Source organism: Chrysochloris asiatica, unplaced genomic scaffold, assembly GCF_000296735.1.
Source record: "Chrysochloris asiatica unplaced genomic scaffold, ChrAsi1.0 scaffold00081, whole genome shotgun sequence".
In the NCBI taxonomy this organism is placed as follows: domain Eukaryota; kingdom Metazoa; phylum Chordata; class Mammalia; order Afrosoricida; family Chrysochloridae; genus Chrysochloris; species Chrysochloris asiatica.
Window position 1 is genome coordinate 1,387,172 of NW_006408599.1, and position 24,833 is coordinate 1,412,004.

General features: G+C 50.1%; 1 protein-coding gene across 2 annotated transcripts in view; it reads right to left on the reverse strand.

Annotated features, from left to right (window-relative positions):
- DAB2IP (DAB2 interacting protein) overlaps positions 1–24,833 on the reverse strand; it is a 235,744-nt gene that overhangs the window by 64,831 nt on the left and 146,080 nt on the right. For both annotated transcript variants that reach the window (XM_006865662.1, XM_006865661.1), the window contains exon 3: positions 24,604–24,746. In XM_006865662.1, coding sequence (XP_006865724.1) covers positions 24,604–24,746 — 143 coding nt within the window. The remainder of the gene's footprint in view (positions 1–24,603; positions 24,747–24,833) is intronic.

The window sequence follows — 24,833 nt, forward strand, 5'->3', positions numbered from 1 at the left end:
CTTGACTGCTGCTTCCATTGTGGATCCAAGTAAAATAAAATCCTTGGCAACTTCAATTTCCCCCCTTTGTCATGAGGTTGCTTATTGTTCCAGTTATATCCTCTGCATATTGCAGGCTAATACAAACATAGATATCTATATTTTTATGAGCCACAGGAAAAAGCCCCCAGCCAACTGTCAGCAGTGGTTTTGGTGGGTTTGGTGAGTTTATATGATAACAAGGATGGGAGGAGACGTTCCGCTTTTTACTCTTCGCTCAGTATGGCTGGAATTTGGCACACCAGGTATGTAGTTTTAATTACCTTCATATTAAAAAGAAAACTCATAAGTACAGAAAAATAAAGTGAGAGGATCGTGGTGAGGAATTTGGCAAGTGTTGGCTACACGAACAGAGAAAAGGCAAAAAGTTACCCCTACAGACCCAACCAAGTCAGAAGCCACCCAGAGAGGCCCCTGCAGGACAGGGGGGCAGGGAGTGAGCCCGCGTCACCAGCATGCTCCTTTCTGAGGGTGCAAAACTTCCTGTGGACATGCAGGCACCCTCCCCCCATGACACCTGAAGGAGCTCCACAGTCAGCAGGGGCGGCAATGCCAAGCTACAGGGAGGTCACTGACCAGCTTCTAAGGAAAGCCTGACTGGCCTCCAGAACAGGGTGGGGCCCCAACTGTCCTGCCACACACTTCCTTTTGCCACAGCCCGTCCACTGTCTTGAAAATGATGACAGATTCCCACAGTCACACCTTTGTCCAGGTAGCTTCCTCACCAGGAAGGCCTTGCCACTCCCCTCTGCCCATCTGGGTTTCAGTCAACCTGTAGGATAGAGTTCTCTAAGGAGAGTGAGAGCTGTATCTGGAGGCTTTAAAAAGTCCATAGAAGGATTCCAGTCTCTTTTCATTCCATTTCTCCGCAAACATTTTGAAGCCCCTCGTATTTAGTCAACATTCCTGTTTTGTTTAGTCCACATAGTATTTGACATTTTTAAGCTTGGAATCAATTGCCAACACTTAAAGATGTGAAATTTTTAAATGTCACAAAAAAGCTCTAGAGTTCTGGCTCTCATAAATCCAAAGGCCTGCCACCAAAGGCCCAGCTCCACAGAATAACATCAGCTATCACACAGAGTGGAATCCAGGTGCCGCACTGTGGGATAAAGCACTGACCACAAGGTCAATTGGAACTACAAGGTTGGCAGTTCAAACTCTCCAGCTGCTTCTTGAAAACCCTATACAGGGTTGCTAAGAGTCAGAACCGAATGGACAACATTTAACAAAAACAACCCCATATAGCTGTCCTTGCCCCGCCCCCACCCCCGATGGCTAGAACCCCAACAGGGGCTTCTGTGTCACAGCAAGTGGAACAGCGGGACACATTATCACATACCTCCTTCCAGGATGACCCTCAGCACAGCAGGGGCTTGATGTTATTTATGAAATAACGAATTAATGCTCATTGCTTCACGGTGCCCATGTTTTCCTGATGGCTATACTACTTTGCTACAAGAACCCAAGCTCCCTGAGGGCAGGGATGGATGAAGCTCAACTCCTGCCCCCAACTTCAGCTGGGCACACTTTGGGATTGTGTCCAGATCTCTCACACAATATTAGATCTTTGCTTCAAACGTTGTGGTTTCTAGAGTCCAAAGTAAGATGGCAGGATTCCTGGCCAGTCAATGGACAATGATCCTCAGGACTTCTGTTAAATTGAAAAGGAAAAATTCAGCAGCAAGATCTTGCAAAGCCCAGGCTTCCTTGATGACTGATGACCACCGGCAGGAGGTCTACTCCTCTTTGAAGCAGGTACCAACTCTTCTTCCCTTTTTCTTTCGAGTAAATGAAACCCTACAGGATTTTCAAGGTCAGAGTTGCATTGGAAGGAAGGGTTCTCTTTGTTCTTCTGCCTCTGACTTTTCCCAAACACAGACAATTATTCCTGGCAACCAGGTCCCTCAGCAGTGGCACAGGGAGCCCCAGCTTCTGCTGGGGTGGGGCGGGAGATCCAGCCAGCTGCCTATTGTGTCCCCAGGATACTGAATCTCTGTTGGCCTGGCCTGCCTGCCAGTCTGTGAGTTCCAGCTCTTGTTTCACAGTACCCATGCTCAACAAACACTGGGTGGAGCGAAATGGCTGATAGTCCCGGGAGTGCAAGCAAGCCCAGGGAGTAGCAGTGGCTTGGAAGACAGGCTGCCGCTGCCTCTGCCCCTCACTGCTTGTCGATGTGACCTCAGGCTACTTGCCTCCTCTCTCTGAGTTTCAGTTTCCTCATTTGGAAAATGGGGAAATAAATACCTGATCCGAGACAATCTGCCTCCTAATGAGGCCCAGAGGAGCTTTGTGGATCATAAAGTGCCATGCCAAAGTTAATTATTATAGCGTCTGGCGTAGGGCCCGGCACGCAGTAGGTGCTCAATGTATCGTTCATAGTGCAAGCTTGTATTAGGCACCTGCCCTGTGCCAGACTGCATGCTGGATGCCAGAGACCCAGAAATATCAAGTGTCTGTGTGCCCTTCGATGGGGTACACAATGTCACACCATGAGAACTGCCAGCAGGCAAAGATCAAAACAAAGTGCTCTGGGGCCCAGAGGTGGGCCCTGGGTGCCCTGAGGTGGAGGTGATGGATGCAGCTCCTATGAGAGCCCCACCTTGTAGCTGCCAGGCAACTGAGGCCAGAGTTGGGGCTGCCCAGCACTCTACTTGTATCCCAACAGGCTTAGCTTAAAGAGAGCTACAGTGTTAATGAGTCGCCCACTTCACTGACAGTGTCTGTGCCATATGCATCTGGACATGTGTGGGCACACCAGACCCCGTGTCACATCTCTTACATACACTCTCTTAGTGGTTCCCAGTGCTGACCTGAAAGTCACATGGTCCAGAGTTCACATTCTGACTCTGCCACTTACTAGCTCACGTGACCTCCATCAAATCTCTAAGCCTCTCTTTGTGTGGTTTCTCCACCTTTACCCATCTCTCAGGTTACTGTGAATATTGAAAGAGACAAGTACCTGGCACAGGGGACGTGCTCATTCTCCTGTACACTTTTTGTTTCCTCTGACAAAATCCAAGGACACACATATCCTCCTAGGGGTCCCCCAACCTGAATGCCTGGGCCCACACCCTTCAGGCTCATCTTGTCTCTCTTCAGCTGCCCTCACTCAGTGTTTCTGAGATGCTGAACTACTCCCCATCCTGCCAGTACGTCGAGCCTTTTCCTGCCTCCAATACAGTCTAATTTCCAAGAAGAGAGGAAGATTTTCCAACCTCTGAGCTCAAGAGGTTCCCTCTGGCTAAATGCCCTTCTCCATCCTGTGCCACCTGATGAACTCTTCCTCTCTCAAGCCTTTTGAGTCCTGTCACTTCTTCTGTGAAGCCTCCCCTGATTCCTTAAGAGCTAACCCCATTCCTGCCCACCTCAAGAAAAGAAATGCAGAAAGCAGTGGGTATATCCTTGCCTCACTCTGGGCTGCAGTTAAAGGATCTCTATGACTTCTCATTCTAAGATCCTATGAATGAATTTCAGGACCCTGATGGTACAGTGGTTAAAGCAATTCTACTCTGTCCTGGACGGTTGCTGCGACTTATCAACTTAACGGCAGTGGTTTTGGGATTGGGTTTTTTTTGTTGTTGTTTTATTTTGTAGGACACATGAATTTAATCACATGCTAGTTGTGGAAGGGTAACAAATCATATCCAGATTCACTCCAAGGTTCTGGAAGGCTGGGAAGGAACTAGACTCTGGAGACCCCAGCCAGGGCTATGAGCAAGTCTCAGGGGCTACCAGAGGAGCAAACCCAAATAATGACACACAGAAACTACGCACAGGAAGGGCACAAACAATGCAATACGAAATGAAGAGCTCAGGTCAGCCTGGAAAAGGGTGGGGGGTCAGGACAGACTTCCAGCAGAAGGGGCCAGGACTTGAAAGATGACTAGGATCAAAGTAGGTAGGAAAGGGGAGAGGGGAGGCAGGGAGGAAGCATTCCAGACAGAGGGAAAAATATGAACCTGGGACATATCGAAAGCTAACATCTCTCTAGAGCCTGCTTGCTGTTTACCAGGTGCTCTGATACACATTTAGCTGCAAATCTCTTTTATTCTTCTCTACAAGTCTGTATAAAAGGAATTGCTATTGTCCGCCTTTCACAAAGTAGTTCCCCAAAGACGCAGCACTGACCAGTGGTGGAACTGGAATTTGAACCTAGACATTCATCCTGTGATGTCTTTGTGAACAAGCAGGGAGAGCAGCGCTGGGAACTCAGGGGAGAGCCAGAGGCGGTGAGGATGCGCATCTGGAGACTCCCCAGAGACTTGTTAAGTCTCCAAGTCGGGCTTTGCTGTCCCTGCAGACTGATCTTGCGATACACAGACCCAGTGTCTGGTGATGAAATCTAGTGAAAGTGACCACACCTACACGTAGGTGTACACGTCAACACAGTCTGTGGACCCCAGCACACTTACTTTGCACCATCTGCCTGAAGGATGCCAGAGACCTGCTTCAAGGAAGTGAGTGTGAGCGCGTGGGGGAGCATCAGCCAGTCAGGAGCCGTGGCTGTCAGCGGCCGCACAGACAGGCTGGCGTGGTGCTGTTGCCAGGGCGGGCCGGGAGATTCTGCTTTCACCGGCAGAGTGATTGAGAATGGGTCCTCCCTCCTGGGCAGCCAGCAGGACCATCCAGGAACTGTGAAGCCCCACTGAGCACCTAGCCCTTCAAAAATCGCAAGGCAATGTCAGGAACCTGGAGTAGCCAGGAGGAGCCATCAGGCCGAAAGACCATCAAAGCAGAGCAAGTGGGTGTACACAACACCTCAGAAGAAGTCCTTTGTCACAACACAGCCCAAACAGGAACTCTGCATGGGAGCTTCAGATTTCTGGACCAGGAGCTCCAACAAGCCAGGTTCAATCTTGCATGACACCCTCTGCCTCATAAATGGTGCCTGTCCCTCCTCTGAAGGGCCCAACCCTGGGGCAGCAGAAGCAAAGGGCTGGAGAGTGCAGAGACAGAAGAGAGAAGGGTTGGGGGGCTGAAGCCGAGACCGTGTGGTGAGAGGCTACACTGGCAGGGTAGGGCCTGGCACTGCGACCAGGGGTGGGGTGGGGGTGGGGGTGGGTCCACCATGTTGGGAGAGGAAAGGGGAGGTCCAGTTCAGAAGGCCCAGGGTATTGCTAAGGATAGTGTCTGTTGTCCATACAGAAACAGATGACAGCATATCATACACAGTGTGTTAAATATATGTATAACTTGATTCTTACATGATGTACAAGACACCATAATCAGAAACCCACATGCCAGGGTAGCTACAGCAAGCCCATTTAATGGCTTTAAAACTGCACAAAAAAGAAGGCCATTTTTTTCCACGTTTTGAAATGCATCTCCACTAGTGCAGTGAGTGGGTTCAAGAAATGTGACCCTAGGTACAGTTCTGTATCCAGGCACTACCATCCTGACCAAGGTACCCCAAGGTTAGGTAAGCTCAGCAGACCAATCCTTCAGAAATGGCTCTGGGGGTTGAGAACTGTTTGACCCTGACTCCCACCACTTAACAACAGACTGGTCTCTGAGATGATGGGGAGGGTGGCAGTTCCTGCAATAGTGGCACTGTCTGGGAGAAAACTATGTTCAGGGTGTTTCTCCACGAGCAGGACAAAGCAGGGACAGGCAGCCCCACGCTGACTAAAGGCGGCAGGATGTCTTCCTGACTGCCTGCTACATGTGCATAGGGCAGAACTGCACACAGAAGCGTTCTTTGGGTAGTTGCCGGGGGCTAAAAACGGCTCCCACTGCTAATCATCGGCAGTTGATTAATTTATTAATGCATTAATCAGTTGAGAGAGCGACTGAAGGGATGACCAATAGAAAATGTGTGGTGACAAATGGCCATCTCTGCTGCTGAGCAGCCCAGGGACGTCGAGAAGAAAACAAGTGTCCTAGGCTGACCAAAACCCATCGTATGGGCCATGAAACAAAGTTCACAGAGAACAGCCCATGTCGTCAATCAGCAAAGTACTACCGGCTCTCTGTCAACAGAACATCCATGAAATAAGCAGTGCCTGGGGAAGGGTGGGAATTCGGGATGTGAAACTCTGAAATCCATCCACAGACCAGGAGGAAGAATGGTTGCCTTAACCCAGTGCCTCTCTTCCACTTCACATCTGCCTCAGCTCACACTGGCCCGAGTCTGGGCATGTGGAGGGACAGGAACTGCCCACAGGAACACCCAAGATTCAGTGCCAAAGTCAGAGCCACTACCATGAGCCCGACATAATGCACTGTGTGGGTCCTGCTGCCCCAAGCAGGCAGGAGCAAGACCAGTCATCAGACCTCTGGGTACTAACTCCCAGATGCCGCTGCTCCCCCTCAGGTAGCATTCTGGGGTGTTGGCATGGCTGAATCTTCCCTATACCCTCATGTTCACCCCAGGCCTGCCCGGAGCTTCACAGGAATGCCCAGACATTTATTTGAAGAATTAAACAGAATTCTTTTGCAAATGGAATCTAAGCAGAATGAAGAGCCCTCTGCTGGGGCTCTTCAACCAGACCAAATAAACACTCAGCCTCTAGTCAGGAAGGGCTGTAGTTTGTTTCTGGCAAGGGGCAGAGAAAAGTCAATCAGACCAGAGTTTTGGCTGAAATCTGGCTGCCAACAGCAGCAAAGCATTTCAAGCTGACTTCTGGCTCATGTGGGGCTCAGCTGTCCACCAGGCTCCGTCCTGCGCCTATGGCAGCCGTGGTACAACCAATCCCAAGGTTACACTGCCTAATAACCTTACATCCTGGAAAGACCAAAGCCTCCACCACCACCTCCAACACCCCTCAGAGGTGCAGGACCCTCCCAAAGAGGAGAGAGGGGGCCCAGGGAAGCTAGAAGGAGAGGTCTCAAAATGATGTGGGGACTTGTCATAAATACATATTCCTAGGCCAATCTAAGATCTAGGAATCAGATTCTCCCAGGTTAGGGGCATCTCTACTAGGTTCCTGTAGCACTACAATGATGAGTTATACTTACAAACCAAGCTAAGGCATGATGCTCTCTGGTGGTCCCTTCCCAGTGCTCACAGGGAATGCTTGGTCTCTCCAATCTGCTGGTATCCAGAACCCTGAGGAGGCCATAGGTGCCAAGTACCTTTAGCTGACCGCATTTCCATTCCATTGCTGTAGACAGGTCCCACCTGATGACAGGCCAGCTGGGACTAATGGCAAAGAATAAATCAACACACTTGGGTGGAGATTTTGTTGTTTAGTGCCATTGAGTCAGTTCCAACTCATAGCGACCCCATGTAGGGTTTCCAAGGTGCAGCTGGTAGATTTGAACAATCGACCTTGCAGTTCAAACTGACCTTGTGGTCCAGTGCTTATCCTACAGCATTTAATTTTGTGGGGCTTCTTCAAAAAGGAAAATTAGCCAAGTCTTTTTGCTGTAAAGAGGAAGCAAAGTCCCAATAAGGTAGTGGCCTTTTGAAGGGCTATTGAAGAAATTCTAGAACTCCTAGCTCAGATGATTCTCAGGTACTTGTCCTGGCCCCTGCCCTGCAAGAGTGAGGTTCTTGACAGCAAAGGTGTGAAACTCTGGAAACAAAGCCCGGTGCCCTTTTGTTCCATTTCGCATCTGCCTGAACTCAGACTGGTCCGAGTCTTACCACCATGGAGGGACAGGAACTGTCCACAGAGACCCATAATTCAGTACCCAAGTCAGAGCCACCACCATGACCCTGACAAAGTGCTCTGCATGGGCCAAGGTCAGCTCCCTGAAGTATCTGGACACTCCTCTCGGCTTGTAGTTATGTAGGCCCAGGTTTAAATTCTGACGGCCATTCAATGAGCATGATCTTGGGCAAGTCACTTAACCATCTCAGTTTCAGCTTCCTCACTTGTGAAATAAGGGAGTATCCATTCCTAGTATCTACTTATTCCTCCCTTCCTCTGGGACGGCATGCCCACCACTCCCGACTGGGCTTTCACTGTCTTCTGGGCATGTGCCTCAACTGTAATTACACATTTACCTGCAGGATCATTTCACTCCAGTTTGTCCCCTCTACGGGGAGGGTGGAGGCACGCTGGTTTTACTCACCATTGCATTGCCAGGGCCTACCACTGGGCCTGGTTACTGATCTGACCCAGGGACATTACTTTTGTCCAGCCCCTACTATACTTACATTGATACCACAGCTAAAAGTGCCCTCTCCAGTCATCTGTCCTCCCTGCACCTCTGGAGCCAACAGCAACAAGTCCCTGCTGCTTGGAACTTGACCTTGCATGGTTCCCCAGATTGCTGGTCATAACACCTTCTTGGAGTTTCAGAAGCAAACCAAAGTCATTTGCCAACTACTTTCTCCCATTAATCTCACAATACATTTGCTATTTTCCCTCCATAATGACTCATTTAGCAACAAAAGAGCAATTAGGCAGACCACAGAATATTGATTTTCTAAGTGGGAGAAATGTCGGCACAAACATCATTTCAGGCCTGTCTTGGGCTGTCTTCTGCTACATGATGGGGTGGGCCCTGGGTAGGCTGGGCCAGAGTTCCTGGCAGGATCCTGGGGTTTCAAACAGAAGCTCAAAAGCATGGGAGAGCATACGAATACGAGTGTGCCTATATGCACGAGAGGATATGACATAGTTATATGACATTCATGATCTCACTAAGACCTCAGAACCCTAGGAGGAGGCACCATCGGTGTGTTCCAGTTAAAAAAGTGCAGCAATTAGGTGGCTTGCCCTAGGTGATGCAGAGTTAGGAAGTCAGGTTCAGACCTAGGTCAATATGTCAGCAGAACTCTGTTCCTGAAGGCGCCCTGTGTGGTTGCGCCATATGGGAATGAGCTGGATGTGCCACTTGGGGACAATGACACTGTGATTCAAGAGGCATAAAAGAGTTGGCCTGAGTCGGGCAGTCACCCCTCTGCCTCAATGCAGCCTCCAAGCCTAGTTGCAATAAGCACATTCCTATCTCTGCTACCCATGGCCACCCACTCACCAAAAGGCTTGAAGAAAGGCAAGGTAGCTGGACTCCCCTGTCTTCCCCTCTTCCCCCATTCACCCAGTCCCACCACCAGCCCAAGACCAGTGTCCCCATAGCTCTGTGGGGCACCTCAAACATCTTCACTCTACGCAAAGAAAGTACCGGAGAAGACAAAGCGTGCAAAGGCCAGCAATGGTTTAATGATAGGCTATGTGACAATGTTGTGCCCATATCTGGGTATGGCTCCAAAGCCAGGCCCCACAGCATGGAGACTAATTAATATGCAGAGCCTTAGTAGGCCCCCCAACTACCATCCCTAGACACTTCCAACAAGTTGGGAAGAGGTCTCTGAGCACAGGTATAACAACGTCCTGAAGGTACCAATAACAACCCAGGCAACACACTGACATTTGTCCGGTGAGGGCATGGTTTCACAGAGGCCAAGGGGAAAGATCTAAAAGTGAAGCGGGCAAATGTGAGTTTTAAGACTGACTCTGTCACTAACGATGTGCCTTTGGGCAAGATAATTAGCCTGAGCCTCAGTTTCCTTATCTGTAAAATAGGATAATCCTTGCCTTGATACAGTCCTTGCTTATGTGAGGTCAAATGGTGAAGGATCAGGCACCACATAATTGTTGACTGGGAAGCTCAACAGAGGAGAAAGTTTCCAGGAGTTAGCACTGTCCAGCTTTCCCAGGTAGTAAAAGAGCATCTCGCTGGAGATGTGTAAGCCAAGCCTGACTGTCAATGTGGATGGGAAACCAAGCATTCTGTGTTTCCTCTTGTAGACTCAGATGCACATTACAGTAGTCAAAGCTCCAAGAAGTCATGCATTGAAGAAACATACTTCCCTGACCTGTAGGACTATGGCATCCCTTCCTCCCAAGCACCCACGATGGAACCCAGCTTGGGAAACACTCCCAAGAGGCTCTGGGCAATGACTGGGGGAGGCACAGAAGAGAAAGGCCTTTCAAGTACATTTTTGACTTGGACAGACCATAGGCCCTTACCTAGGAGTCAACTACATGTCAGGGCGGGCAGGCCCAGTCCTCTACTTCCTTTTCCAGTATGACAGAACACCAAGGCCATATGTCCAGAGGAAAAGTGAACCTGAAGGAAAGTAAGTACAAAGAGACTCAAAAATCTCAAATAGGAGTCACTCCTAGATTACCCGACCTTAACAGGCCCAGAAGCCTGGAGGGCCAAAGAATATGAAGCAAGGGATCCAAGCAGAGATATCAGTATTTTGTGCTCTTGCCATCACCGCTCTTATTCCTTGTAAGCATTGCCTCCTCCAGACTATCAGAAAAGGGAGAAGTCCCCACAAAAGTTGATCACACTTGAGAATAAGAGTTTGTTGGGCCACAGAAAGTAGGAATGCTGACTCCAACAGCATCTGTGCATTGCAGACACCATTTGTGGATGCTGGAAGAAAGCAGCATGCACTCCCAGCCTGCCTGATATGACACTACAAGAACCACGTGGACACACCAGCTCTCCCTCCCCTCCCCAACACTCTCTCCTCTCTCTGGGGGTCTTCATGCCAGGAAAAGCTGAGGAGTCCGGGAACCGGTGACTCCCCTGGAAGAGGTCTGGCAAACCCATCCATGGCAAATCCATCCATAATGGTGCAGACTTTGCTCCTAGCAAGGACAGAGCTTTTATTAATTATTCAAGAGACGGTACAATTATGCAAATCAGTGGGCAGCCTCTGGCCGATTGCTGCCTTCTGCAGAGGAGTCTGGAGGGGGATGGGGAGGCCCCAAGCCCAAGCTGCTAAGTACCACAGGGGAGTCACTCAACCCCTCACACCCTGGGTTGAGGCCCGGTCAGACCACCTCCACACAGAGGGTTCTAGGCAGGCCCCATCCCACAGAAACACAAGAAAGAAAGAAAAACATACCCATCTCCTTTCACTGGCCCAGCAATGCTATGGTTCTAGGTTGGCTCAGGTTCATTCCTATGGCCCGAAAACATCAAGTACTCACAGAGGACCCTCTTTAAAAAGCAAGTGTCCAAGGAGAGGTCACACCTCAAACTGTTGTTGTTACGTGCCCTCGAGTGGGTTCTGACTCATAGAGACCCAGTATAAGGTTTTCCGAGGAGTGGCTAGTGAGTTTGAATCACCAGCCTCGCAGTTCAAACCGACCTTGTGGTCAAGTGCTTATATTACAGTGCCACACCAAATGTTCTGGGGAATTCTATTGCCCCATAGACGCTAACAACTGGGGCGGGATGAGGGGGTGAGGGGACTACATAACAAGAGAGATAAAAACAAAAATCCCCAAACCAGTTGTCATAGAGTTGACTCTGATGTACCACAAACCCTGTATGTGTTAGCGTAGAACTGTGCTCCGTGGGGTAGGGTTTTCAATGGTTGAGTTTTGGGGAAGAAGATTGCCAGGTCATTCTTCCTAGGAGCGCTGGGGTGGATGTGAACCTCCAACCTTCCAGTGAGCAGCTGAGCACAGTAATCAATTGCTATGCAGAGGCTAAACACACACACACACACATTGCATTAATCAAAGTGAAACTGGTTTTCTTCACTGTAGGATCTCTGAGGTTCTTTAGCATCTAGGATCGCGGTGATTCCTCTAAAGCAGGAATTGTTATTGTTAAGTGCCATCGAGTCGATTCTGATCCTCAGCAACCCTGTATAGGGTTTCCAAGGAGCAGCTGGTGAGCTTGAACCACCGACCTTGCAGTTCAAACGACTTGCAATCTGAGGCATCAGCCCACAGCACCACACCAGGACTAGGGAACCTTTTTTCTGCTAAAATGTATAACATCATTCACGAGACATACAAATTATCAACTTAAACATAACATTTAATTAACTTACCCCTAATGTGATGGTCCTGTGTGGCGCTGTGGGCTAATATGCTGAACTGCAAACTCGTTTGAACCACAAGTTTGGTGGTTTAAGTACACCAGCCACTCCTTGTCAACCCTATATAGGATCACTATGGGTTGGAACCAACTCAATGGCACTTAACAACAACAAAGTGATGGCTAGGAGCTCTGGTAGTGTAGATTATTAGCTGAGCTGCTAACCACAAGGTCAGCAGTTCAGATCCACCAGCCGCTAAGAGGGAGAACTATGAGGCTTTCTGCTCCTATACAGATTTACAGCCTCAGAAAGCCTATGCAGGGTTGCTATTGAGTGGGAACCTACCACAGGATATATCACCACTAACCACCAGCAATGTGATGGCTGGAACTTTGGTTGCCTTGGCAGGGTCACACCAAATGATTTCACAGGCCTTCTGAGGCCTGTGGGCCAACGTTTCCCAGCCCTGCTATACAAGGATGCAGCATGACTTTGAGCACACACCCTTCTGGAGTAAACATCTAGCTGCATCTCCAGGAGCTTTTGGCACTGAGTTTGGGAAGCTCTGGTCACACTAATCACTAAATTTCCCACCAGTTCCATTATCTCTTGACTCAAATTCTTTCAGATGTGTTTTCATTATCCTGATAGAGAACTAGTATCAAAACTGTGTACTTCATGAACAGATGTGGGCTCTTACAGAATGCACAGCCCATGGAGCTGACCCAGCCTCATAGCCAATTTCCAGCAACCAACCCCAGGAGGAATGAGGCTTGGCACCGGCACATCCGTCCAGCACTATCCAGTCCAGAGGGTTGTAACACCAGGGAGCGTGGCCTGCTGAAGCCCTACACTGGGTAACTGGAAGTCTTAGCACCAGACTCACTGGTGGGTCTTCCCACAGAACCGGAACAAAAGTAGTCTGGGAAGCCCATGCCCACTGAGTATAGTCAACACTAACTTTTCCCTTGCCTCCAGAGCAGGGATAAAAATCACCCTCTGCACACTAACCAGGAGGAAGGGAGGGTGGTGAGAAGGGCCAATTAGCCTACCAATGGCCTCTTTCACCTGCCCCATCTCACTCAGCAATAAATCACTAGATCCCAGAGCAGCCAGGGCTCATCAGCTCTGACATGAGGAAACGAACCCTAGGGGAGCCTACTGAGAAAGACACTTGATAATAACTGATCAACTGTAAACAACAGAGGCCAGGGAGGCCAGGAAGCAGGCCTGCCTCCACTGCTGGGCCCTCCACTTTAGAACTTCAGCCCCCACAACAGCCTCCTGCAGAGTCCCCGGTAGAGCTCTCATGAGCCACAGCAAAAGACCCTGGAAGAACCAGGTGCAAATCCCACCTCTGCCACTCACTTGCCATCACACTCAGGGCACATGACTTTCCCCTTCGGAACCTCAAGTTTCTCATCTATAAATCAGGAGAAGAGCAGCATCAGGCAGTGGTTATGAGCACAGACTTGGGAGTCAAACGTTGTTGTTTTTGATGTTAAGTGCTGTTGATTCGGTTCTGACCCATCGCGACCCTGTTTCCAAGGAGCGATGGTGAACTTGAACCACCAATCCAGTGGTTCAAATCGCCTCTGCACTCCAGTGCATTAACCTGCAGTACCACCGCAGGGCTCCCTGGGTCGAGTCCTAGCTCTGTCATTTTTCAGCAGAACAACTCAGGTTTCCTCATTTGTCACCAGGAATAACAACAGATAACAGTTGTAGATGTGAAATGAGTTCATCGCAAAGACTGGCCCCATAGGACGTGCTCAGGAAATGCTATTACACTACAGCAGGCAGTGGCTTAAGAGCCAAAGAGTGGATTCTAAATTCATCCCGAGTAGAACCCCAGAGAAGTGATTTGACCTCTCTAAAGCCTGATTTCCTCACTTGTAAAATGGGGGGTGGGGGTGGGGGGGTGATGAAGCCATTTTTCAGGGTGGTCAAGAGGATCTGAGATGATGGGCTTTATGCATAACGCACACAGCCTGGCACACAGAAGATGTTGTGGGTAACTAACTGGCAATAGTGAGAGGGGAGCATTGGAGTATGGTAGTCAAGTGTCTAAATTTCATTCCTCACAGGCCCTTCCTGGGACTCCTGCTTTAGATGAGCAATAGACTGAGAACCACAGGGTCAGCAGTTCAAACTCACCAAAGGCTCCTTGGAAACCCTACACAGGGACACTATGAGTCAGAAGCGACTCAATAGCACTTACAGTAACAGGCCCCTTACCCACAGCCCTTAAAAGGTTCTCTGACCACCTCAGTTGGAAGTGAAGCCTGCCCCACCTGGCCTTTCCTGGTGGGCTCTGGATGAACAGTCCCTGTAACTCAGAGACAGGACTTTCCAGGCAGTGCTGAAAGACCTCTATTTCCACACCGGGACTAAAGGTACCCAGCCAAGCGCTGAAACATTGGCTAGTCATGTTCTGTGGGCTTTGATCTCAGAGAACCTGAGTCTAAACCACATCACTGCCACTTGCTTGATACTGGGTAAGTAACTGCATCTCCCTGAACCTCAGTTTCCCTTCCTGTAACAGGGAGTCAGTAAGAGGATTGGCCCTCGGGTCACAGGCACACCAAACACAAGACCTGGAGTTAGGAGACAAGCTCCAACTCCAGCTCTGCCTCTCAACTGCAATGTGAACTAAGGCAAGATGCTTGGCGGCTGAGTCTCGTAAAGACAGCCTAAAACTGTGGACCATAGCTGTGGATGTCCCAAGTAAGTACCCCAGGCACCCTCCAGAGACCTGGGGCCCCAGTGTAAAGAGCAAGCACATGGGGTCAACGACTGACAGACATTTCTCCAACAGGGGGAGGGTTATAGGAGTCAAAAGGCATCACAGCCTTAAACAGAAAAGGCACCATGGTGGGATTTCAGGCATCAACCTGGGAATGGAAGATTACCCAGCACATGGAATTTCCTCAGTGTGTGACTTTGGGCCAGTCACTTTCCAGATCTGTGAAGTGGCACACAATACTCTTGCTCAGCAGAATAAACAACAGCATACAAATGCCTAGCCATGTCCTTGGCACACAGGTAGGGCACCATTCCTGCCCCTCTGCAAAAGAAACAAAGCTGGACAGTGGTTCCCAAGCTTGAGAGAGTCTAGTTTAGGTGGTCAGGGGTGAGGCCTGTACTAAGTGCCCCAAGGGAGTTCTTTTCATACAGGTTCACCCAGGTCAGCCCTCAGTTTCTGGGACCATAGGATTTTAGTCAGAGACAATTCTGAGTCAGAATTTCCTGATGAATCTGGGAAAGACGGAAGGAAGAAAGGTAGAGGAAGGAGGAGTAGAGGGGGTGGGGCTGAGAACAATCTATTAATCAATCTCTTCCCCAGCCAGAAACAGTAATTGTTCTGAGGTTCACACATCCTTCACATGTTAACAATCTGCAGCTGCAATACGCTTTGATTACAAATGTCAGAAAGATAGAGCATGAAATTAACTTCCCCTTAGTCAGTGGGCAAGGGAGCTCTGGTGGAGCAGTGGGTAAGTGCCTGGCCGCTAACCAAAAGCTCAGCAGTTCGAGCCCACCAGCCGCTCTGAGGGAGAAAGATGTGGCACTCTGCTTCTGTAAAGATTTACAGCCTTGGAAAGCCCTATGGGGCAGTTCTACTCTGACCTGTCGGGTAGTCAGAGTCGGAATCAATGGCAGTGGGTTTGGTGTCTTGGTTATGGTTAATTAGTGGGCACACGGAGATGCTATACTAACCCACTGCCTTTGGAATAAAATCCCCACAACAACACTCCATCAAATTAGAACCCGCACTACCTTGGTGTCATCTCCATCTCTGCCCAATGTACTCTTTCAGTCAAGGCAGGCCTGCAAACAAGGGTCAGAGTGACAAAGCAGGTGGTGACGGTCCCCAGGCTAACTGGGGGAGGTGGGGGTGTGTGCCCAGAGTTATCATGGACAGGGACTGGAGGAGGATCCCTCAGCTTCTTCATGGGAAATGGAGGTGGCAAATCCTCATGCCAGTGAGTAACTTACCTGCTGCCCACCTGATGCAATGAAACACACAAATTTCTGCACCACTAGCCCCGTTTGAGAGACTTGAAGAGCTCCTCCCAGGTTGATAGCTCTTAGTTAGCTGTGGTGCCAGACCCAGGAGCCAAGGAGTCAAGTGCCTCTAACTCTCAGCCCTCGCCTGAGGTACTCATGCAAAAGACTGTGGGAGGTAGAAGTGATAAAGCCTGCTCTCAGCTCTGTTCCCGCTTAGAAAACTTCACTCTGCACATACTGAGCACCTTCTTTGCTCTTCAGGCACCAGACGACCAGCGAGGCAAGGCTATCAGCTGAGGTCTACAAGCCTCCTGAGAGGGCACAGTGTGGGCAGGAGGGTGGCTCTATTCTTGGCAAGTCCTTAGGATCAGCCTTGGGGGGGGGGGGGTCACATCTAAACCTTCTCCCAGGTGCCAGGGAAGTCTCAGAGCAAGCTGCTAGAGTCCCTCGCAGACCAGGATCTCGTCTCCTCCCCTCTCCCCGGGCTCCTCATCCCAACATTCAGGGGGCACAGACGGGAATGGATATCTGATATTCAACTAGTGGTTTTCTCCAGAAATTGACTCTAAATGTCAAGGAATCCCAAACCCTGATCTAAATGCTCATGTAGCACGGGATATGGCAAGTATACACAAGGCTGTGCACGCCCAGGTTAAGTGTGAACACAGTGAGTCCACACACTCACATCCACACATGCCCACGGAGGACCAAGACTACCTCAGTCTCTGGAAGTGACAGAAATACAAGTCCCCTTCCTGCATGCCCAGTTGGATGGCAGTTTCCTTACTGCTTCCCCCACATTAACCTTCCCTGAGTTTTGTAGCCTGTCCTCTGAGGGAGGTGGGTCAGTGTGATCACTCACTCTTCACAGATGAGGAGGAGAAGGTGCAGAGAAGAAGAAACAGCAGGACCTGACCCATTGTTTCCACTTCACACAGGGGGCACAGGTGACTGCTCACTGAGCACTGAAGGGGAGAACAAAGAGGAGGGAGCAGGCCCTGGTGAGGTGGGGAAAGGGTGAATTTCAGGACAGAGTGGTCAGGCTGTCCCTCCCATGGCCAGCATGTCACCTAGCTGCTCTAAGGCCTTGGAAGGCTGGGATTGACAGCAGGGCTGGTACAGCCTCATCCACATACATTCACACATTTATACGCCCACCCCCACAGGGAATGCTGCCCAGGCCACTCCTCACAGATGGATGGACGGATGGACAGCAGACAAGAACTGCCAGAGGCTCTTTAGGCACAGTGCTTTCCCACCTGCCCACAACCAGGCTTCAAACTCGGCTGAGAATCAGCTTTTTCACCCCCAGATGTACTAAATCAGATTCAATATATCTGGGTGGAAAGGCAGGTTCCCAGCAGGGGTGGAAGTGGGATGAACTGGTTCAAATCCCTGCCCACAACCGATCCATCAGGGTAGTGGGTGGGCCAGCAGCTCAGAGCAGGGAAGAAGCTAAGGGTGCCTGGCTACCCTGGAAGAAGTCACCAGGCCAGCAGGGGGAGCTGGATGGTTTTCCTTCTTGCTTTTTCTGTTTCCCTTTGATCTCCTCCAGCTCTCTTCAGTGGCCTTCTAAAATAGCCATTAATTAGAGTCTGGTAATTAACTTTCTGGTTCAAGTAATATTTTGCAAAGTAATTCCATTAAAGAATTGATTTGCATATCCTCAGCCTAGAAATAGGCAGAGCCACTTAGGGCAAGAGGTCCTGAGGCACCCCTTAGGCCTGGCTCTCTGGACCTGGGTCCTGACAGGTACCTGAAAGCAGAGGGCTGTTGTCCTCCTGGTGCAAGGACATACTGAGCCCTGGGGAGGAGTTCTCAACAGGATGTCCACACACCCAGACAGAACCTATACGTGCACAAAAAAAAATGTGCATATGAGTCCTGGTATGGCACTGTGGGTTAATGCACTGGACTATAAAGTTGTTTGAACTACAAGGTTGGTAGTTCAAGCTCACCAGCTGCCCCTCAGAACTCGGAAACCCTATACAGAGTCACTGTGAGTTGGAACCAACTCAATGGCACTTAACAACAACAATATTGTGTGTACTCAAAGGCCAGAACATGGGGTACATATATACACACAACCACAAGAGAACACATAAACACAGACATACACAACAAATAATAAGGTAGCCAGCATTCACTGAGTACTTGTTAGACTGAACCATATGCAACTGCAGCTACTATGTAACAGTTTTAGACTTACAAGAGTGGCCATTTCATATGGTCCAAACTAATACTAAGCATGAGATATATTCCAAATGCTTTACCTGTATTAGCTCATTTTAAAATGCACACACATCTATCTACCAGGACCCTTACATGTTATGCACTCCTCCATTGAGGGCAGGTATGTACTTACACGACATTCAGAACTATGTACACACAGACATACACACCTACACACCTCCTACAAAGAAAGGCTTATCCAACTTTTGAAACCCCAACTTGGGACTAGTCACATATCCTCACCATCCCTAAACAGACTGCATGGCTTGGATCTCTGGAAGGTACACAAATGAACCACAGATCTAAAAGGAGGATGACAAAAATGAGAAAACAAAAAACAAATTGGTTCAGGTCATGTTCTGTGGCTTTCCCCTCCCTCTCTGGAGATGAGACTCAGCGTCATATATTCATGTTCCTGGTTCTAGTTAGCCCTGCCCCCAGGGGTACCATCAAGCACCATGCTGATGGGCAGGCTGGGACCTGAGAATTTCCAGGCTCCTAGGTGCAAGGCCTGGCTTCTATGCTGGTTCCAGTCAGCCTCAGTTTCCCTATGTCTAACAGCCCTCCTTCACTGCCTATGTATCCTGTAAGGTGGAAGACCTCTCTCAAAGTGCTATGTAAATGCAAGGCCTCCTTAGGATAATTATCAGATTAAGAATCAAATCTAATTCCCACATGGACAGAAGGAGAGGGGGAGGGCAGGGGATGGGCTGAGTATATCTTCCTTGCAGGTAATTAATTCCCTGACAAACCTCTTGAAAAGCAGAGAGGCCTGATTAACAAAAATCCACTTACATGGTGCTCTCAGAGCTGTGGAAGTCAAACAGGGCAACCAAAACTCTGTAAGGGGCTTGTCAGAGCATTCAGGAAGCAAAAGAAAAGACAAGGCACAAAAAAAGAAACACCATTAGCTATTAAACCCATGAAAACAATGTTCAATCGCTAACAAGCAAATAAATGCAAATAGCAAAGAAATGCCATCTTCTTGCCTATCCAAATAACAAAGATTGACTTTAAATGACAATACCCATTTTTTTTTTTTAATGGTGTGAAGAAACAGGTAAGCATGTTCATGCATCACTGGGGGAGTATAACTTATTACAGGTGCTTAACAGGGCCCTGGAGTCCTGGTGTGGCTCTGTGGGATAATATTCTGGACTGAAAGGTCAATTTGAACTGCAAGGTCGGTGGTTCAAATTCACCAGCTGGTCCTCGGAAACCCTGCACAGGGTTGCCATGAGTCAGAATCGACTTGACAGCACTTAATAATAACAACAGGGCCCTGGTGTGGCACTGCAGAATAAGCACTGGGCTGCTAACTGCAAGGCTGGCAGTTCAAACCCACCAGCCATTGCTTGGAAACCCTATACAGGGTCGCTGAGTCAGAGCTGACTCCCAACAAGAATATGAGGCAAGAAACCCTGGAGCCACAAAGGTGGTGTTTTAAACGCACTAGCCATTCCACAGGCGAAAGATGAGGTCCCCATAAAGATTTACAGTCCCAGAAACCCCATATAGGGTCTCCATGAGTTGGAATCGACTCAGTGGCAATGGGGTCTTGGTACTGGGGAGCATCCTTATCTAAAGCCTCACACGCTTCATATCCTTTGAACTACAGATTCCATTTCTATGACCTTATCCCATGGAACCCATCAGAGATGTATACAAAGATGACTATTTAAAGATTTAAATCCCAGCATTTTTAATAGCGAAAAACTAGAAACAACCTAAGTGATTTAAAAAAAATATGGTCCAGACACAAGAAAGAACAATGAATTTGTAGATTTTAAAAACACTTATCTGAGAGGTTTGCCTTTCCCAGGTATAGGCAGGAACAAGGCTGAGTCTGCTGAGCTCTTTCTCATGTTCAAGGTAATGATGACCTTCTTTACAACTCTAGACACTTTAGCTACAGCAACATCTATCTCTCTCAAATCTTAGAATAACATGGCATGATTGCTTGCTATTATTCCCACACTGTAGATGAGAAAACTGGAGTTTCACAGGCTGAAGGGACTTCTCCCTACCAGTACTAACCACCACGTACTGAACACCCACAACAGGAAAATCTAACCCTTTTCACACACTGTCAGTTAATAAAATCTAAGAAACGTTTAAAAAATGTGCAAGACCCTGTACTAGTTTCTAAAGGAATAGCAAACACAGACAGCTTTCTATGAAACACATGCTGACTGTATTAATATTATGTTTCTAACAACATTAATTATTACGTCCATTTTGCAGATGCACATACTGAGACTCAGAAGGGTTTAAGAGACTGGCCCCAAGTATGACTGGCTCCAAACTCAAAGATCACAGACTTTTTATTACTCCCAGAGACTGTGGAAACTGCACAATCATGTCCACGTCACCATGCTGACGACCAGTCCTGAGGGGAAGGACTAGGCCCTTCCTAGACATCGTAGAGGAGGTAGCAATGTCAAGAAACACCAGGCCTGGGTGTCCAACTCCTTCTTCCCTCTGCTTCTCTTCAAAGGTTTCTCGTTGATCCTCCAGGGACTGCCTCATCCAAGGGGCCGAATTGAATCCTGTCTGACTCAGGGCCAACTGAGTGTTCCTAAAAGGAACAAACTTCCAAATACCTCCCTCCCTAATCCTCCTACAATGAGCCCTCGTGTGTCGCTGTGGGTTAATGTGCCAGACTGCAAAGCCATTTGAACTGCAAGGTCAGAGGTTCAAGCTCACCAGCAGCTCCTCGGGAACCCTATGCAGGGTTGCTATTGATCGGAAGAGACTCGATGGCACTTAACAACAACAATTCTCCATTAGGGAGCTCTGGTAGCATAGTGGTTACAAATCAGCCTGCTAACCTCAAGGTCATCAGTTCTAAACTACCGCTGGAGAAAGATGCGGCTTTCTGCTCCTGTAAAGATTTACAGCTTCAGAAACCCTATGCAGGGTCGCTATGAGTCGAAACTGGCTCCAAGGCACATAACCACCACCACCACCACCAATCCACCAATGCCTAGGAATGCACCATTAGTAACTTCCAGGTGTGGGAGCTCCAGGCTACACACATATTCCCTAGAAGGGGAATCAATCTCTAATCCCACATATAATCAGCCTAGCATACCTGCACCTGGCTTGCCCTGTTAAGCAGCTGAGCTCTGCCCCAGGGCAAATGAGAATAATGGGAAAGGGGGTACTACCACTTCAGGGTTAACCACAGAGATAGGGGAAACACAGGTAAAGAGAGTCAGCATACACCCAGCACATGTGAAGGGTCAGAGTCACCCAGAAACAATTGTTAGGAGAAAAAAAGGACTGAGGCAAGCATATTGCCAGCTGACTCTTCTATCTACTCAGGAACATTAATAAATAAATAAGTGACTTGGAAATTATCTTCTGGGAAGGTTTCACATCCTATGTTGCTTTTACCACCATTAAAACACCCTTGTAAATGAAGTGGCAACACGTTCCGCCTACAAAACAAAAAATGCTTTTGCCAGCACACCTTTTACATGGCAAGCGCTCCAAGCAGCATTCATTCTGTTATCCAAGAGAAATGATTACCTGGCTTCGGTGCTTTGTTTCCAAAGACTCCAAAGAGGGAATACATGTCTGAGAGACCCAGATATTGTGAAGCCTTGGGAACTTCAGTTTTTAGGGGAATGAGTACAAAGGCTCAACCCCGTCACTAACCCTCAGGCTCCCAAGCCCTGGCTGGCCTGGCCCCAGCTTCACATCAGCCCTCACCCCCAACTAGGTAGGCATAGCATCCCCACACATGGGGCAGACACTCCTTTCCCAGGGAGCGAAAGGATTCCAGCACAAGACCAACTGGCTTCCAACCTCCGGATGAGAGAATTCCAGCACAAAAAAATAACCTCCCAACACAGCAGTTTGTGGAGCACGCAGACAGCATGCAACAAAGCCTCTTCAGCATCCATAAAGCAGTCAGATTCGACCAAAGTCGGAACCCAAGTGCCAACCCCACAGCGCCCAGTACTGTTATCTATTCGGAAAGCCATGGGCTCCCACTAGCCACCTTAGAAAGCCCCCACGATCTCTGAAGATCCCCATTCCTATTCCTGTCCCCATCACTCACTGAAGCTTGCATCTGTACAATTACCCCTCACCAGTCAAGGCCACCGCCACCCAGTGACGGTCCCATGGAGCCAGGATCTAACCTCCTCCTCCTCACTACTAAGCCAAAGGCAGCTGGTCCTGTCCCCTCAGCCTCCTACAGCACAGCATAGCACCACCTCGACACCACCTTGGAGGAGGGGGACGTGTCGCTCCACTCACCAGATTTTACCATTAGCTTGAGGACAGCGGTGCCACCATACTTGACTTTATTCTCTCAACTCCAAACAGGAGGAATCCAGGGACTGCCCCAGAGAAACATCAGCCCATCTATCCCAGCAGCTGCCAACGAATCTATTCCTAAGCAAAGGAAAAAATCAAAGAGACCCCAGTCCTGGTAAAGCCTGTATCAGCTCCTAGGCTAGGTAGAGGGATTTCAAACCCCGTCTCTGCTTGTCCTGGGAAATCTGGGCTCCCTTCCTGTGCCAGAGAAGCCACCAAGCCAGATTTTGTTTATAGAAAATTAATCAGACAATTCCACACACCGCTGCCAGTGGCACTTAGCTCCAACCACTACCATTTACTACCACTTCTAGAAATGGGTTTTTTGTTTCAGTCCCAACCCCCCACTCAGAGCCCCTTCAGCATGGCAAAGCGGACCAGGGGTCAACCTGGAATGGGACCTGCACGAGGTCACCTCAGCCCTGCCCAAACTCTGGCAGGGGCTGCTGGCGGAATGTTTGCCGGCTTCTGGGTACAAGCTTCTCGCTGGAGGGAGGTAAACATGACATGCACGCCGACTGCTCCCTCCCGGGAGGGCAGACACAATCAGAGGCTAGACCGCTTACTATCTCTCCTGTTCCCCGGACAACCACCACATGCACATAAAACAGGGTACATACATAAGCCCCCTCATGCGGGTGCAGAGGGTCCTAACCCCTGCCAAGGAAAGCGCAGAGAAGGGCATGTTCCTGGGGGAGATTGCCAGAGGTGGGCACCCGGCAGAGAGAGGTAGGCAGCAGACCAGCGTGGCCTGCCGCCCAGACAATAACAAAGATGGTAAGTGAGATTTTCAAAGACGCAGTGGCTGCACCCAGCGCTGAGCTCTGGCCTGGCTGCATCTTCCCGCTAGGGCACGCCTGGTCTCCTGGGGCACCACGGCCATCTGAGAAAGACTAGGGGTCCTGTCTTGGGCTGGGCTTGGCAGCTGGGGCAGGAAGCCAGCTGTAGGCAGTGGTGGGGGTGCCCTGGAGAAGGTAGCTAGCTCTTTGGCTGGTACAAATGAAAGGTGTAGCAAATCTACTTGGGAACAGGGTGAGATACTCTGTGGGAAGAAGCTAGGGTCAGTTAAACCATCACTCAACCTGGGGCAGGAGTTGGGTTATAACTTGAACTCCTCTGCCTGCTGGAACCAAGGGGGAGGTGAAAAGACATTTTCATTCTACCTGTGCCTCCCCTATAGGGAGTGCCAACTCACCAATTGTACATACAGACTCAGCCCTATGAAGGCAGATGCCAGGGACCTGAGATGCAAGGGCTGAATGCTAAAAAGGCTCCAAGGTCCCAGCCCATTCTTTGACCTCCACCAGCTGAGCTGGGACACGTTCTAACTGGCACTGGAATCCACCACTGTGCCTGTGCCCAAGTGGAAAGATGCCTGGGGCTGGCATAGCTTGAGGAGGAGGAACTGGGCCCCCACAGATGGTGTCCGCCCTGTGTCCGCTCGGTGCCCCCGCGTGGACAGGATGGCTTGCCCTTGCTCGCTGGAGCCTGCTCAGCAGCCGTGACTCCCAGCCCCACAAGTCACCTCCCCCTGGAATTTCCACACCTGCTCCCGGTTTGCCCAGGAGAAGGAAAGAGCAGGAGACACCCCTGGGAGTGGAGAGGGAAGGAAGCAGCTACCCAGGCTGGAGAGTGGGAGGTCCTTCTTTTCCTGCCTCAGGCAATAACCCTAAGCTCAGGGCCTGGGCACTGCCCACTCTGTTCACCCCAGCCCCCAGCAAAGCAGGAGCCCTACTTATAGCAGATGTGCCCCTAAGCAGCCCAGCCCCCTGCTCCTCCCCTCCAGATGTTCACCCTTTTCTTTTCCTCACCATCGGCACTGCTCGATCTCAGCAGAACCCGACGGAAACGCCTTTTGTATCTGATGCCCAAGGGTTCCTGAAGGCAGGGGGATGGGTCCTGGGGGTAGAGGATCCACTTCCGTCCCCAGCCCCGGGCATTGCTTGGCCCGGGAAACAATGCCCACCTCGGCAAGGCAAGGCAAGATGAGGCAGGACTTCTCGGCGAGGACACTTCCCGCCCGGCCTCGGGCACACCCTCCTCACCCTGGGGGGAAAGAGAGGGAGTCTCCCTTCATGCCCCCTATTCCAAGGTAGCCCCACAAGTTCCCGGAGGACCGCGTGGGTCCCCTCCCCCTCTGAATGCGTCCCAGCCCGGGCTCTCGCTTTGTCCCCGCGCCCCCCGGGGGCGCATCCCGGAGCGGTAGCGCCGGAGGCCGGGCCGGGCGGCGGCGGCGGCGGGCTCACCTCTCATTGTCCGCGGCGGAGGCGGAGGCGGCAGCAGCGCTCCGGAACCCCGGCAGGATGTGGCGGAAGCTGTGGTTGCGGTCCAGCTTGGGCTGGCTCTTGGTGCGCTTGATGGAGCCCTTGAGGCGGCGGCTGAGGAAGCCCTGCGCGCGGGGCGACAAGAGGGGGAAGGGGAGGCGGGGTTAGCGTGGCTGCGGGCCCGGGACCCGCGCGGAACCCGCGCCCTCGCT